General features: G+C 45.8%; 1 protein-coding gene across 4 annotated transcripts in view; it reads left to right on the forward strand.

Annotated features, from left to right (window-relative positions):
- Positions 1-1,448: 1,448 nt before the first annotated feature.
- The window catches only part of btbd11b (BTB (POZ) domain containing 11b), a 107,521-nt gene continuing 90,997 nt past the window's right edge, over positions 1,449-17,972 (forward strand). For 3 of the 4 annotated variants that reach the window (XM_079679984.1, XM_079679985.1, XM_079679986.1), the window contains exon 1: positions 1,449-2,514. In XM_079679984.1, coding sequence (XP_079536110.1) covers positions 1,662-2,514 — 853 coding nt within the window. In that variant the 5' untranslated portion in view covers positions 1,449-1,661. The remainder of the gene's footprint in view (positions 2,515-17,972) is intronic. The other variant, XM_079679987.1, reaches the window with a different exon arrangement.

Consider the following 17,972-nt stretch of genomic DNA (forward strand, 5'->3'; position numbering starts at 1 on the left):
AATAGATTTTCCAGCTTTTTTGTTGCCTAACATCATATCATTTTTTCCCCATCAGAGTATAGAGCAGTTGAGGTTACAGAGATAAATCACATTATTTAAAGGTCCCATGTCATGGCCATTTCTACTGATCATATTTCCATTGTTGAGGTATACTATATATTTAAATTGTGCAATTTTCCAAAATCACATTGGTTTCTCATACAGCATCTCATTAATCTGAACCTTAGAAATAGAGCAGCATTACCTTAACTGTTATAAAGCTCAGTCTCTACCATTTTCCTTATTGTTTTTTTCCCCCAGAGTCTTTTCATTGAAATAATATTGATTTATTTCTGACTGAAACAACACCAGAACCATGGACCACAGCTGAATCAATTAGTTAAATACTATTCTGTGGCATATATGTCAATCCCCATTGAAGAATAAACTATTTCAGTTTTCTATTTAACTTTCATTTGAGCCCTTTTCGCTGACAAATAAACTGAAGTTTGACTGCTCAACACCAGGGTTCACTGTTGCGCCAGAGAGATATCCAACCTGATGTCAATTGCAGGAGCAACAGTCTCACAGCATCTCAGATGAAAAACAGCCACAGTCCCTCAGATCAGTGGGCAATCTCCAGTTCATGGTGCTTGTTAAATTACTTCCAGCCCATAGACATTGTACAGCTATTTGCACTGAACAGGTTGTGCAAGTATTACAGTATGACTGCAATTATTTTCAGAAAATGGAACCTTAACGAAATACCTCACTGTTGTTGTTGTTGTTGTTGTTGAGGAATAAGCAATATTGTTTTGATATTTTAAATTCGCTCATGCATCCATGATGACTTTTGTTTAAAGAGTACTGAGGGGGGAAGCCAGAGCTTACATGGTTTTAGGGGGGGGGAAACAAAACGGCTTGGTTAAAGCCTGTGAGTGATCCCAGCGAATGCCCTTGAAAGTAATTCAGATATTTTTCAATGAGTTCTCCTCCTGAGGAACAGAGAAGGATACATTATGCATGCAATCTATTATTAATGGTCTTGAGTCATGTTACGATCAGACGTGGGCCCTGAGAAAATATATGAAAAGCCTGATCCCCTAGAGGACATGTCCCCTAAACATGATTATATAAAAGCAGCTATACTTATACTTACACTGTACATTATGTGATTTATTATTTACAGCAATTTCCTTCATTGTACTTTTACATGGCAGGATTTCTGCATGTATTATATTCTAAAGTTTTGAGGAACTTCACAAAAGTATGCGTACAGAACAGATGTGCTCACTGTTTACATTACATTTTTTTTAATTACTTTTTATACCAAGAAGCCTCATCATGGACCACATCAGTGACTTTTTATTGATCCTCTAAAGCGATCCAATTAAAACTCTTAGCTGCTTCATCCCGAGAGTCCATTGGCTGACAACTGTTCTCGGGTCTCCACGGCCCCGCCCCCATCTGTCAGGCACTGCGCTGCAACAGCACTGTGACTGTTGATGCACTGGCGTGAGATACTACTCTAACTTTATACCGACAACTTGGATGGACTTTTACTAAAAACAAAACATTATTTAACAGCAGGACTCGTTCAAGACGCGTGCGTACCAAACTCCACCGTTCTGGATATTTCCCTCCACTTTCCCAAGCCTTCTTTTGCAGTATGAAGTGCAGTTATGGCAAGGAGTAGCAAGTCAGTAGCGAGGACCCTGGAGGATTTGACGCTTGACTCGGGTTATGGTGGAGCCGCCGACTCCTTCAGGTCTTCCAGTGCGTCGCTGTGCTTATCAGAGGCACATGGGGGGAATCACTGGCATTTAACCGACTCGATGCACAGTCGACACAACAGTCTGGACACTGTTAACACGGTCTTGGTCGAAGACGCCGAGATCCTGGAGAGCACCGAGCAGTGCGCTAAACTACCCGAGCTTGAAGATGTGCCGTGGAGCCTCGGGGAACTTGCGAGCGCACTGTGCAGGGACAAGGAGATGACCCTGCCGCCCCCCCCGCAGGACGTCCTGCTCAGGCTGTCGGAGCTGGTCAGCCGGGCCCTGGTCAGGGTCGCAAAGGAGTCGCAGCGCCTGAGTTTGCGCTACGCCAAATGCACCAAATACGAGATCCAAAGTGCCATAAAGATCGTCCTGTCGTGGAGCGTGTCGATGAGCTGCATCAGCGCGGCCCTCAGTGCCTTGTCCCTGTACAACATGAGCACGGAGGATGACAAGTTTAGCCGCGGTAAGTCGGTGCGCTGTGGACTCATCTTCAACGTGGGAAAGTTCTTCAGGTGGATGGTGGACGGCAAAATCGCGGTCAGGATCCACGAGCACGCGGCAATCTACCTGGCTGCGTGCATGGAGAGCCTCTTTCGCGAGGTGTACGCGCGGGTGCTGCGCAGCGCGCTGCTGGAGCGGGATAACGGGATCCCCAAGTTTACTGTGGAAACCCTGGACCAGGCCGTCAACACTGACGCAGAGATATGGGGGTCTCTGCAGCCCTGGCAACACCTGATATGTGGGAAGAATGCAAGTGGTGAGTTGTAAACACTGTCAGTTACATGCAACAGGGTCCTGGTCCACTCCATACCACACAAAGAGGTACATTCCTATGCGTAATTTGCCACCTGTAGACTTCCCCCATCTTACAGTAGATATTTACACCAGTATACTAAGGTAAAGGTTCTTTACTGGATTTACTCCAAACATATTCAAATAGGAGACTCTGAGCCACGATTTATATAAATACATCCCTCAGATTCTTGATGTCAGATCTCTCATAAGAAAAGGTTATATGCCACCATCAGTCAGTCTCTCTCGTTTCCTGTGGAACTGTGAACTTTACCTCAAAGACATCAGTGAAAGAGCATTTCTGCAGAGGCTGCAGGCAGGTGATGACTGGCTGGATGGGAGAGAGTTTTCCTCTTAAGGCCAGATTGCCTCCTCCGTCTTCTATGCAGTGTTACATTGCAGACGTTATTCTCGGATATTCTCCTTATACTGTATGAGACTGTTTTGATAATGCACAAAAGCAGGGTCTGATTTCCCCAAGCTTAGTGCCTCACTTTCAGAGCTTTCAAGGGCTCTCCCCACTGGTTTTCCTACAATAATGCCCTGCAGAGGTGTGTTTTATTATTTTCACAGAGGAGGGAGCACTTCATCCCTGTTTGCACTTGCTAATTCTGGTACACAAACAAAACCTTGCCTCCAATTTTTCGCATTTACTCTCCAAGTGTTTGGAAATACTCCCTGGTGTGGTCAAAGCAACTGCAATTCTATTCAGACTTCAATGCTGCTTAAACAGCAATACATCACGAACCACTCAAACACATGCTGGCCCCTGTTTTGATGGACGTTGTAAAAGTGCTGCAGTGGCTCCTCTTGCAACAGGTTTACGTAATGAAAGGCCTTGGGGGGACTATGTGCTGTCATGCATTATGCAGACTGATGTGAATTCAACTGAGTTATAGAGTGAGGGGGAGAAAGAGAGACAGACAGGCACACAGAGAGAAACTTAGAGAGACTCTGTGACTGTATTGATGAATCACCAACACCAGCCTGGCATTATGAGAGGAGCACTTTAATTTCACTGTACTTCGCTGTTTTAAAGGTACAGTGATTCGTTTTTGAGGAAAACACATCTTAACATATATTTACCCTTTAAATATCTGTTTACAACAGTCTATGATTTGAAGGCTTTAGCTGCACAGTTCGAATCATGTTGTTCATTCTGGCATATAGTATGATTATGTATATCTACTAAACAGTGCATACATCCAAAGACCAGTCATCGCATGCAGTTCAGACTGCAGTAAACGTCAGAGTTGACAGTATGAGCGTTTACTGTACATTATTGAATGTCAATATTCAGCCAGTCTGGACACTCCACTTGGCATGCAACAAGCCTCCAGCTGTAGAAAGAAGTGTGGTGCATGTTCAGTGGTGCATTGGACCGGCGAATAGGATGAGATGCAAGACCAATATCCGGAGCTTGTGAGAATATTGATGTGAGGTGAGGCGTAAGACTTGGAAGTGTTTGAGTGCCTTAAACCTATGGTGTTGTGTATGTGTAATGTAAAGAGAGCTTTATAGAGCCTTTAACTCATTGTCTTGGTGTTCTGGCACACAATTCTGGTTAACTCTGTTTTTTTTTACTTTACACCACTGCCAATTTTCAAATCCTTAGCAACCTGCTATTTTACCAGCTAGTTATTCCTATGAAGAGTTGGTGGAAACAAAAGCAGGGTGACAATATTAATATTAATAGTTGGCCAGATATCCTGGATTTGTAAATAGAAACGTTATGCTAATAGGTTAGCCATATCAACTGGAGTTATCAGAGATGTGTTTACAGCTTGTTTTTGCTGTCCACAAGTGGCAAAAAATCCACAGAATATTCAACAGATAACATCTTTTGCAGATACCTGTTGAATAAGCTCAGTTTAAAAACGAATTATTAGTTTATACACATGGGTAAGTGCCATATTTTCCCCCCAGCAACATTCTCCCTTGTACATTTTCCATATAAAGTTAAAGGTTGATCATACAGCCTGTCAGTATTGTGTTCAGAACTTGTTTCTGCCGCAAGAAAGTCAGTTATTTAGGCCAGTGGAGTTGTGCCTCTGTTGGGGCATCAGAGGAATGTCTGGTTGACTTAATATAGGAAGTTCCATATAGTGGAAGATTTCCATCACATTTCTTATTGTGGCACTGCAGGACCTCTAAGATTCAAGATATCCTCTATCTGCAGTGACAGATAAGGCCGAGGCACAGCCGCATCATTCTTTGTCTTCCCAGTAAAACCAAACATTCAGTCACTCTGAGGGTGGGTTGACCTTAACCGAGCCACTGCCTGCCAAATTGAACTTCCATATCGCTTCATCCATTCCCTCAGTCCCTCTCTGCCAAGAAGAAGCAATTGAGATGATTTTTCCATATTATGCTAATGCTGGTGACCCAGCTTTGTCAGGAGGCATTTTTGTCAATAAGTTACTAACCTTGTTGGATGCAGGGCTGTAATAGAGTCCTGTTCAGGAACATAATAGACAATTTTGTCTTTCCCATGCTAATCCCCCACTCTCCAGCATAACGTTTTAAACTGAAATTCCAGCCCAATGTTTTCACCTTTTAGTTTTTTTATCTTTCCTCCGCACCTGCAGCCAGGCAACAGCATAGTGACGTCAAGCAAGCATCTAGCGAAGATACAGCCCGCTAATGCTATGCTAAACTAAAGGGCTGCTCGCAGTAGCCAATTAGAGTAACCACATGGTATCAATCTTCTTATTTAATTTCCCAAAATGCCAAATGTGAACTCTCATAGGTGATCAACAATAGAGAATCTGTTCATTGGGCTCGGTGAACTTTGGTACAATTACTGTCTACAAGATATGTTGTATAGGCAAGGATCTATTTCTTCAGAATTCATCAATTTATAAAAAATAAGGGGATATCGTTTTATTATTTTTGTATGTATTTTTATGCCTACTAACACTAAACAGTATCCATAATTACCGCATGCTATAATGTCTGTTATACACCGACTGCCCCTCACAGCTCTGCATTGGCACTTTAGCATATGGCAGGCCTCCCACACACATACTCACTCGCACACATGCAGCAAGATGTCAAGGGGGGGCTCCTCTCACCATGTCTGAGTCAGTGTTATTTGCAGGTGGGTGTTGGGTTTCCCTTCTTCAGCAATGGTATCCTGTCAGAACAGGAAAATGCTCAGTATGGTAGGATATTTCTTATGGCTCCCCCTAGACCGAGGAACACAGTGATTCTTTGATTTACCTAACGATGTGTGTATGTCACAAAAGTCTACAGCAACACGATATCCACTGCTCAGTACCCTGAGGACACATAATCACGCTTTAGGTGTGAGATGACTTTCAAGTTTGGGCAAAGCTGATTTGGTTGAAAGATTTAAAGGACCCTTTCACCCTAATGTCATATAAAACTGATATAGGCAAGGAACCTGGCAACTGTTAGCGCATTTTGTTTAATGGTTTTTTCATGTGTTTTTTTATAACTCACATGTACAGGTGGCCAAACATGCATTACTTTGTGTTGAAATATTTCCAGTGCAGCTATAGTTGACTTCGTTAAAACCAAATTTCTCAACAAACTCATCGTTAAAACCATTGCATTGTTTCTGGAACTCATGCCAGGTAGCCTTAAAGTGGCAGGTGAACATAGAAGAATTAACCTGCTTTAATCAATAATTTTATATTGATTTATTGATGTTTAATATGAAAGGGGTAACCCACATTGAGTTATCACCAGTTTGCAGTTCCCCTCAGTTCTGTGGAGCACGTTTTAGCTCATTGTTTTTTTGTTCTAGTCCACAAATAGACTGTTTTCGTTGGCAGTCATGGTTCTCATCAGCATCACTTCCAACTGCAGAAGGCAGCTTTTTTTTAAATACAGCACTGCATGATAAACCCACTGTATGCATCATTCCCACCAAATATTAGGCAGACACAGAATTAGCAACTACAGTAGCTTCTTTGGTAGTGAAGCATTTAGCTTTTTAGCTCCTTGTTTGTGTTTTACTTCCCCAAGACTTTACTGGTTTGGTTCAGTCTCATTGTAAATACATAAACAACTTGATTCTTAATAAATACAAAATAATTAATGTTTATCTAATTAAACTTTAATTTCAGTTTCACTGGATACAAATTATATTAAAAAACCTATAATTGATATTATACAAAGAATGAATGTGATATTTTTTGTCAAAATGCTTGCACTTGTTCCTTATATTAACATATTGTTATAAGACATGTGTTTTTATTTAGACGTGTCATTTTTCATTGACTTCCATTCAGAGGGCCATCCATCATTGAGCTGTCAGAGATACAGAGGCACAACAGAGAATGTAGACACAACTTGCATCTGTGTGGAACTGTTGCCAGTAGCGTCTGAAATATTACACTGTTGCGGTATAATTTCATGTAATTTGAACAACCATACATGTTGCTCTGGGGCATTGTAATCTTCCCACTCATACTTTTCTTGAGTGGAAATCGCACAATCCCTACAGCACAAAACACACACCTCTGAGGAAATTGGGGAATTGTGGAAAATCAACAACTCAACATGCACATTTGGGGAAAGTGGCTGTATACAAAAATAGTAAATTAAAGTACTGTAGCACATCCCATCGGACACCATCGGACCGTTACAGTGTGAAGTGTAACCGAGATGGGATTTTCATTTAAAGCCTTATGTGTACCCTAGCACTAGACATTCAAAAGTGAGACTTCACTTTTCCCTGACACAAACATCATGTGTGAGAACAACTGAAGCACTTGTTGAGGGTATGATGTGTATGCTATTAGAATAGTGACACTTTACTGTTTTTACACCGGGTAGATATTGCTGTTTTAGTTTAGAGTGTCGCAGGGGTGAGCAAGTGCAGGTTCCATTCACAGGTCTTTAGTTCCAGTATCAAATCGTCGGCGTTACATTGCGAGGTTGGTGCCTGGTGCACACATGCTGTGGGGAAGGCAGGCAGACAGGAATGATTGCGGTTTGCAGCGGTACCACTCTGTACCGGTGGCGACCAGTCCCCATTAGGTCTGGGAGGAGAATATAACACATATCTGTGCAAAGAAACCCCTTACACAGCAGCGTACACTTTAAGGCATCAACCCACACAAACGGCAGACTCACAGCCACACATGGCCCAGAAGCAGATCTGGTATTAATTGCAGGTTGCTAGAGGGGAATGAGGAATCCTGATGTGACATGGAGTCTGGTACAGCGAGGGAGAGCTCCAGCCAAGCTTACTTCAGTTGATTAAGAGGAGACAGGCGATAGAATACAGTTGATGCAGTACCCAGCTGGCAGTGCCTGTAAAACATTTTTTTTCGTATCTTAACTTCCATTGTTTCTCATGCAACTCCGATAATTAATTTAAAGTTGAAGTTGCACAATTTCACTCATGTGATACATCAGCTGCTGGACTTGCTCAGTATAAATCTTCTACGATATACATGTGACTGCAGCCATTGAACACCACAAACAAAACAACAAAAAGAGTATACAATTCTTAAGGGTCCTTTCAGTGATTATTTCCAAGCAGACTGAAATTGTGCCATGTTTTTAAGAGAATAGCTGTGCCAATTTAATCAACATTTGGATATTTCTTCAAGGTTAAAAACCACAGTGCAGTTCTGTGATGGCATTTGAGTAAATGACTACTGGAGCTGCTGCAGCAAGGTCTCATTTTGGAGGTTTTTCAAATGTTCTGCTTGACATGAAAGTGAGATTAACTCCATTATAGCCCTGACAGTGTCAACTCTGAATGTGCCCTTTAAAATCATTATTTCGATTCCTTCTTGTTATTGTAGAAGATTGGGTGACATTATTGAGGGAGCCTCAGCTGTTTTATATTTCTGTTACTGGGGGATACTTGTTCCCCTCTGGACTACATTTTCTCGGATTACTGTCAGTTTTGAGTAAATGTTCGAATGCAAAAGTAGAAATGGCTCTTAGAATGATGATGACCATTAAAACATATCTATGCTAGACCTGAATCACAATACACTTTGGAAGAAGAAGAAGAAGAAGAAGAAGAAGAAGAAGAAGAAGAAGAAGAAGAAGAAGAAGAAGAAGAAGAAGAATTTGATTGATTTTTAAAACAAAATTTTATTTCCATTTGTTTTAACTATACACCGAAACAAAAAACAAAAAACATTACACAAATCAAATAAATAAACAGATTTTCACGTCTACCAAATAAATGTCATTTGAAAACGTTTTACCCATTTCAAAACATCATCTTTTACACACCTTAAAAACAAAAGAATTCACCTACCCTTTAAAACTTCAATATTAGAGAGTCATTTTCCCCCAGTGAGCACAGAACCTGCCCAACAGCCCACACATGCAGAAACCCCCGTAGATGATTGATCAGCGTATAGTATGCATGCTCCACCCTCAGACGCGCTGCCACCAGCCCCCTCAGACAGAGCACTGCATCCGTCCACCCTACTCCAGCAAGTTTGTTCTTCCTACTTTTCCAGATTGCTAATTTTGCATTAGCAAACAAGAAATTGATCAATAGTAGGATTTCCTTCTTTTTCAGGATGTATTTGGGGCCATGGACAAAAAGTTGTATGGAGAAAACCTCCCCGAACCCCTCCACCCACTCCTGTAACATTTGTTTAAGACCAGCCAACCGGGGACAGGACACCACTAAATGCTCCAATGTTTCTGCCATAAAATAGAACGGACAGCCCCCCCTTGTGCCTGGGTCAAAATGAGCCCTGTATTTGTTAGTGGCTATTGCACCGTGTATAATTCTCCATTGGATGTCAGCCATCCGTTTTTCAACGGGAGACTTATACAGGATCCGCCAGCTGCCCTGAGGGGAAGAGCCCAAACCAAACACATCTGTCCACCTCGACTCTCTGACGCCTGCGAGCGAGCTGAGGTTTAGCACCTTTACGCAGCTAAGATATAGCTTCTTCCCATTGCAGGAGCTGAACATTCCAGGTGTTAGAGTCCCCAGTGATAGCAGGAGACCATCCTCCTCCCTCCATTCCCCCACCGCAGGACCCACCCTCAAGGCAGGAAAAACATAATCATGTCCCTTTCTCCACTGGTCGGCCAGATCTGCATCCAGAGCAAACGTCCGGTGGGATGGCGACAGCGACTGCCACACCTCTTCTACCAGGTTCTCCAGAACTCGAGTTGATCGAATGCCCGTCACCTCAGCCAGTTTTTCCGTGGAGATCCCTGTCAAATGGCCAAGTTTTACCACTCCCGCTTCAATGAACGCATTTTTTAGGGCGGCTGAAGAGAAAATGGTTCCGGAAAGAAAACCAGTGTCAAACAGGGGCTCCTCACAACAGCCACATCCCAGGCTGGGGGTCGGGTGGTCTGGTAAAACTCAGAATCTTCCAGGCATTGATGACTGAGCAGTAAAAAGGTGCAAGTCCAGTTATCTTGTACGCAGGGGCCTTCAGCAGAAACAGGTGTTTATCAAAACCAAAGCCCCCTGCCCTCCAGAGCAACAGCCGGGCCATAGCCAGCCAGCAGGGAGAGGCACCATACAGCAGCCGCTGAGCTGCCTGCAGTCTAAAAGCAGCAGTCCTCGCAGTAATGTCCACAAGGCCCTGCCCCCCCTCCGCCACAGGGAGGTACAGGACCGATGCTGGCACCCAGTGATGACCCGACCAGAAGAAATCCACGAGGAGCCGCTGCAGTTGTTTCATGAGGTCCGGCGGTGGGGTTAACACCTGGAGTCTGTGCCACAAAGATGAGGCAACCAGATTGTTGGCTACAAGAACTCTTCCCCTGTAGGACAGCTGGGGTAGCAGCCATTTCCATTTAGCTAATTTTGCTCGCACCTTTCCCAGCAATCCCTGCCAGTTCTGTGCCACCATGTCCTCAGACCCCAACCAAACTCCCAGGACCTTTAAACCCTCGTTTCCCCAGCTGAGGTTACCAGGAAGACTGGGCCTATTTTCATCTAGCATTCTCATCCAGGTGTATTGTTTAACGGAGGGATGCTTCATCCTCCACACATCCACTAAGTCAGCCTCTCTTATCACCTGTGACAGTAAAAGGGACGACTGAGGATGAGGCTCCCGTCCTATTCTGTCTAAAGTGACATTAGTGCAAACGTTCCAGTCCCCCCCCAGTATAACACACTCCCCCTGTACACTAGTGTCTAGCTTGTCTTTTAATAACTGAAACACAGATACACGTGCAGGGCCCTGATTGGGTGCATACACATTAATAAAGGTGAAACTGAACTCTAACAGTTCCACTTTCACCATCAAGGCTCTACCTGCCATCTCAGTGCTGGATAAAATCTTTACATTTAGAGAGGGGTAGAATAAAACAGCTACTCCAGCACTAAGGTTTGAGCCATGACTGAGTACATACTGACCCCCCCACCACATCCCCCAGTCCGTCTCATTCAGGCTATCACTGTGCGTTTCCTGCAGAAATATCAAATCTAATTTTTTCTGATTAAAGACTTCTAACACTAAAGCTCTTTTCTGTGCACTTCTACCCCCGTTCATGTTCAAGGAAGCAACCCTTAAAGCCTGCATTAGAGGAAGGAGACAGAGAGAAAGAACAGACAGGTACACACAGCAGAGAGGAGACACCCAGTGTTGCATGATCATGTTGAAATTATTTAGACCTTTTCAGTTTCTTCCCTCTTTTGCTTCCTGTCGTATCTTTTTTCACAGCAGTTACATGCCTCCTGAGACGATAACGTTTCTTTTCATCCAGCAGGTCTAACCCTACAACTTTCTGAAGAGTTCTCACTGTATGAAGAAACTTGTCAATGTCAGGGAAAAAATCTCTCACTTCCACTGACTTGCCAAAAGACTCGTCTAAAAAGACATTAATCTCTTCCAAAGAATATCTCTGCGTTCTGAGAGAGACTATCTGCAACTGAACCACAGTCAGAATCCCCCTCACCGTCTGTGTCCATCTCTGTCACCTCATTATTGTCTGCAGCCTGTTGAAGCTAATTTTTCCGCCCAGAGCCAGACGGCAGCTCCTTCCGTGTGCCAACAGCCTCTACCTGTCCCACAGCACCAGTCCTCACCTGTCCTGCTACATCATCTCTCACCCGTTTACCTGTTTCCACATTTTTTCCTCTCACACTCACCACACTCTCTACAGTCCCTGTTTCATCTCTCACGATATTCATCCCTACTTCCTCCGCAGCCACCGGGGCCCCGGCGGGTGCAGCAGCAGCCCCCGCGACACCGGGTCCCGCTGCCGCGGACCAGGCCGCCCCCGGCTCGGCCGCCCCAGCGGCCCCCGGCTCGGCTGCCCCAGCGGCTCCCGGCCCGGCCGCCCCCGGCTCGGCGGCCCCGGGCCCAGCCGCACCCGGCGGAGCGGCGTGCCGTCTCTGTGGACATGCAACACGTTTGTGACCCGACTCCCCGCACTCAAAACACTTTACGCTCCCTGAGCTCGCATAAACCATATAAAAACCCTCTTCGTGCCTCACCCGGAAGGACACATCTAGTGTCTGAGTGGGACAATTCAGAAACATGAAAACCTGTCTCCGCAGAGAATGGACATGTTTTAACTTTTCATCCTTACACCCCAGAGCAACAGTGCGGAGACTACTGGCAAACTTACCAAAACGCTTCAGCTCCCGTTCCAGCGCCTCATTCGGGATGAACGGAGGAACGCCAGACACAGTGATCCGCGTGGACGGTGTCGCCAGCGGTGAAACTTGAATGTATTCCTCGTTTAGCATTAATCCGCTCTCGATAAGTTCCGTCACATATTTCTGGTCTTTCAAAAAGACCACGACCGCTTTGTTCATGCGGGAAGCATAGGAGATATTTACATGACCGACCTGATCCCCCACAGCCAGCAGCACCTGCTCCACTGTGCTTGCGGCCTGAGCCACCAGCCGCACTCCGTGTCTCAGAGACACCGGCGGCGCCCCGGAGGACGCCATCCCCGCCACGAGGCACGGAAAAACACTAAATTAACAAATTAACCGTACTTGCAAAGGGTACAAAAATCCCAACGAAAGATCATACAGTTAAAGAAACGATTGAAACAGAAACAAAATAGTTAAAGTTGAAATTCCCTCTTCCCTCTTCAAACACACATCCACCACAGAAGAAGAAGAAGATTTTTTTTTTGATTTTTAAAACAACATTTTATTTCCATTTGTTTTAACTATACACCGAAACAAAAAACATTACACAAATCAAAAAAAATAAACAGATTTTCACGTCTACCAAATAAATGTCATTTGAAAACGTTTTACCCATTTCAAAACATCATCTTTTACACACCTTAAAAACAAAAAAATTCACCTACCCTTTAAAACTTCAATATTAGAGAGTCATTTTCCCCCAGTGAGCACAGAACCTGCCCAACAGCCCACACATCCAGAAACCCCTGTAGATGATTGATCAGCGTATAGTATGCATGCTCCACCCTCAGACGCGCTGCCACCAGCCCCCTCAGACAGAGCACTGCATCCGTCCACCCTACTCCAGCAAGTTTGTTCTTCCTACTTTTCCAGATTGCTAATTTTGCATTAGCAAACAAGAAATTGATCAATAGTAGGATTTCCTTCTTTTTCAGGATGTATTTGGGGCCATGGACAAAAAGTGGTATGGAGAAAACCTCCCCGAACCCCTCCACCCACTCCTGTAACATTTTTTTAAGACCAGCCAACCGGGGACAGGACACCACTAAATGCTCCAATGTTTCTGCCATAAAACAGAACGGACAGCCCCCCCTTGTGCCTGGGTCAAAATGAGCCCTGTATTTGTTAGTGGCTATTGCACCGTGTATAATTCTCCATTGGATGTCAGCCATCCGTTTTTCAACGGGAGACTTATACAGGATCCGCCAGCTGCCCTGAGGGGAAGAGCCCAAACCAAACACATCTGTCCACCTCGACTCTCTGACGCCTGCGAGCGAGCTGAGGTTTAGCACCTTTACGCAGCTAAGATATAGCTTCTTCCCATTGCAGGAGCTGAACATTCCAGGTGTTAGAGTCCCCAGTGATAGCAGGAGACCATCCTCCTCTCTCCATTCCCCCACCGCAGGACCCACCCTCAAGGCAGGAAAAACATAATCATGTCCCTTTCTCCACTGGTCGGCCAGATCTGCATCCAGAGCAAACGTCCGGTGGGATGGCGACAGCGACTGCCACACCTCTTCTACCAGGTTCTCCAGAACTCGAGTTGATCGAATGCCCGTCACCTCAGCCAGTTTTTCCGTGGAGATCCCTGTCAAATGGCCAAGTTTTACCACTCCCGCTTCAATGAACGCATTTTTTAGGGCGGCTGAAGAGAAAATGGTTCCGGAAAGAAAACCAGTGTCAAACAGGGGCTCCTCAAACAGCCACATCCCAGGCCGGGGGTCGGGTGGTCTGGTAAAACTCAGAATCTTCCAGGCATTTATGACTGAGCAGTAAAAAGGTGCAAGTCCAGTTATCTTGTACGCAGGGGCCTTCAGCAGAAACAGGTGTTTATCAAAACCAAAGCCCCCTGCCCTCCAGAGCAACAGCCGGGCCATAGCCAGCCAGCAGGGAGAGGCACCATACAGCAGCCGCTGAGCTGCCTGCAGTCTAAAAGCAGCAGTCCTCGCAGTAATGTCCACAAGGCCCTGCCCCCCCTCCGCCACAGGGAGGTACAGGACCGATGCTGGCACCCAGTGATGACCCGACCAGAAGAAATCCACGAGGAGCCGCTGCAGTTGTTTCATGAGGCCCGGCGGTGGGGTTAACACCCGGAGTCTGTGCCACAAAGATGAGGCAACCAGATTGTTGGCTACAAGAACTCTTCCCCTGTAGGACAGCTGGGGTAGCAGCCATTTCCATTTAGCTAATTTTGCTCGCACCTTTCCCAGCAATCCCTCCCAGTTCTGTGCCACCATGTCCTCAGACCCCAACCAAACTCCCAGGACCTTTAAACCCTCGTTTCCCCAGCTGAGGTTACCAGGAAGACTGGGCCTATTTTCTAAACTCCACTGACCTACCAAAACTGCCTCACTCTTCTCCCAGTTAACTTTGGCTGAGGCAGCCTTCCTATACAAAACTAAACTGTCCTGTAGCTCCTGGATATCTCGCTGACCCCGGATAAAAACACTGACATCATCAGCATAAGCTGATACAACCACCTGGGGGGCCTGAGCTGACACTGGCAGACTCAGGCCCCTCAGCCGGTTTCTAAGCCTGCACAAAAGTGGCTCGATGGCAATACTATATAATAGGCCTGAGATAGGGCAGCCCTGCCTGATCCCCCTTTTAACTGGTACAGGTCTGCTCAGCCCTCCCCCCACTTTCACAACACAACATGCATCACTGTACAAACACTTCACCCAGGACAAAAAATGCTCCCCAACACCAAAAGCCTGCAATGTGGCAGCCAGAAAAGTGTGATCCACACGATCAAAAGCCTTCTCTTGGTCAATAGAAATAATACCAACATTTATATTGTACAGTTTGCAAACATCAAAAGTGTCTCTCATCAAAAACAAATTGTCCACAATTGATCTGCCAGGGATGCAATATGTTTGATCAGTACCAACAAGAAGTTCGATAAAACACTTCAGTCTGTTAGCTAAAACCTTTGACAGTATCTTATAGTCCGTACATAAGAGAGCCACAGGTCTCCAATTCTTCAGCAGGGTTAGATCTCCTTTCTTAGGCAACAGTGAAATCACTGCACGCCTACAGGAAGCTGGAAGAGTCCCTTTCCCAAAGGACTCCATCAATACATCCAACAAATCATGTCCTAGAATGCTCCAAAAATGTTTAAAAAAGTCTGCAGGTAAACCGTCTATGCCCGGAGCCTTGCCGGAGGCCATCTGTGTCACCGCAGAGGTCAGTTCCTCCAGCGTAATGTCAGAGCCCAAGGTGTCACTTTCGGCTGGACTCAGCTGTGGAAGACCCTGAAAAAGTTCATCAGCGGCTTCCACGTCACAACCTTCGGCTTTGAACAGGTCCGTGTAGAAGGACACTGCATGTCTCCTCATCTCAGCAGGTTCAGAGGTTACCTGTCCATCGGGAAGACGCAGACATACCATCTGCTTCCTTTGGCCCACAGACCTCTCCAGGTTGAAGAAAAAGGTGGTTGGTGCATCAATGTCTCTCATGGAAGTAAAACGGGCTCTGATCAGAGCTCCCTTGGCTTTCTCCTGAAGAAAACAGTTAAGCTGCTGTTGTTTTAGGAGGGACTGTTCTATATTTCGAGCAGACACACTCTCTAACTCTCTGATCTCTCTCTCTAACTGCTCTATAGCTCTCCTAGTGTTTGCAGTGGAGTAGGCTGTATACTGTTGACAGAACACTCTAATCTGAGCCTTTCCTACCTCCCACCACTGACTCAGGGAGGGAAAAGACTCTTTCTTTGATTTCCAGTTGATCCAAAACAAATTAAAATTCTCACAGAAAATCAAATCTTGTAAAATTTTAACATTAAACTGCCAGAACGATCTAGGTTTCTCTGTGTTGGATAAAACCAAATCCAAAGAAACTAGCTGATGATCTGTAAAACCAACAGGTTGGATGTGACAGTTCACTGCACGAGTAATAAAAGAAGAAGACATGTAAAATCTGTCTAGCCTGGCTGCACTGACGCCCCCATCTAGCATTCTCATCCAGGTGTATTGTTTAACGGAGGGATGCTTCATCCTCCACACATCCACTAAGTCAGCCTCTCTTATCACCTGTGACAGTAAAAGGGACGACTGAGGATGAGGCTCCCGTCCTATTCTGTCTAAAGTGACATTAGTGCAAACGTTCCAGTCCCCCCCCAGTATAACATACTCCCCCTGTACACTAGTGTCTAGCTTGTCTTTTAATAACTGAAACACAGATACACGTGCAGGGCCCTGATTGGGTGCATACACATTAATAAAGGTGAACCTGAACTCTAACAGTTCCACTTTCACCATCAAGGCTCTACCTGCCACTATCTCAGTGCTGGATAAAATCTTTACATTTAGAGAGGGGGAGAATAAAACAGCTACTCCAGCACTAAGGTTTGAGCCATGACTGAGTACATACTGACCCCCCCACCACATCCCCCAGTCCGTCTCATTCAGGCTATCACTGTGCGTTTCCTGCAGAAATATCAAATCTAATTTTTTCTGATTAAAGACTTCTAACACTAAAGCTCTTTTCTGTGCACTTCTACCCCCGTTCATGTTCAAGGAAGCAACCCTTAAAGCCTGCATTAGAAGAAGGAGATAGAGAGAAAGAACAGACAGGTACACACAGCAGAGAGGAGACACCCAGTGTTGCATGATCATGTTGAAATTATTTAGACCTTTTCAGTTTCTTCCCTCTTTTGCTTCCTGGCGTATCTTTTTTCACAGCAGTTACATGCCTCCTGAGACGATAACGTTTCTTTTCATCCAGCAGGTCTAACCCTACAACTTTCTGAAGAGTTCTCACTGTATGAAGAAACTTGTCAATGTCAGGGAAAAAATCTCTCACTTCCACTGACTTGCCAAAAGACTCGTCTAAAAAGACATTAATCTCTTCCAAAGAATATATCTCTGCGTTCTGAGAGAGACTATCTGCAACTGAACCACAGTCAGAATCCCCCTCACCGTCTGTGTCCATCTCTGTCACCTCATTATTGTCTGCAGCCTGTTGAAGCTCATTTTTCCGCCCAGAGCCAGACGGCAGCTCTTTCTGTGTGCCAACAGCCTCTACCTGTCCCACAGCACCAGTCCTCACCTGTCCTGCTACATCATCTCTCACCCGTTTACCTGTTTCCACATTTTTTCCTCTCACACTCACCACACTCTCTACAGTCCCTGTTTCATCTCTCACGATATTCATCCCTACTTCCTCCGCAGCCACCGGGGCCCCGGCGGGTGCAGCAGCAGCAGCCCCCGCGACACCGGGTCCCGCTGCCGCGGACCAGGCCGCCCCGGGCTCGGCCGCCACAGCGGCCCCGGCCGCCCCGGGCCCAGCCGCCCCAGCGGCCCCGGCCGCCCCCGGCTCGGCTGCCCCGGCGGCCCCCGGCTCGGCTGCCCCGGCGGCCCCCGGCTCGGCGGCCCCGGCCCCAGCCGCACCCGGCGGAGCGGCGTGCCGTCTCTGTGGACATGCAACACGTTTGTGACCCGACTCCCCGCACTCAAAACACTTTACGCTCCCTGAGCTCGCATAAACCATATAAAAACCCTCTTCGTGCCTCACCCGGAAGGACACATCTAGTGTCTGAGTGGGACAATTCAGAAACATGAAAACCTGTCTCCGCAGAGAATGGACATGTTTTAACTTTTCATCCTTACACCCCAGAGCAACAGTGCGGAGACTACTGGCAAACTTACCAAAACGCTTCAGCTCCCGTTCCAGCGCCTCATTCGGGATGAACGGAGGAACGCCAGACACAGTGATCCGCGTGGACGGTGTCGCCAGCGGTGAAACTTGAATGTATTCCTCGTTTAGCATTAATCCGCTCTCGATAAGTTCCGTCACATATTTCTGGTCTTTCAAAAAGACCACGACCGCTTTGTTCA

This window comes from Notothenia rossii (genome assembly GCF_949606895.1).
Source record: "Notothenia rossii genome assembly, chromosome: 5".
NCBI classification, from domain to species: domain Eukaryota; kingdom Metazoa; phylum Chordata; class Actinopteri; order Perciformes; family Nototheniidae; genus Notothenia; species Notothenia rossii.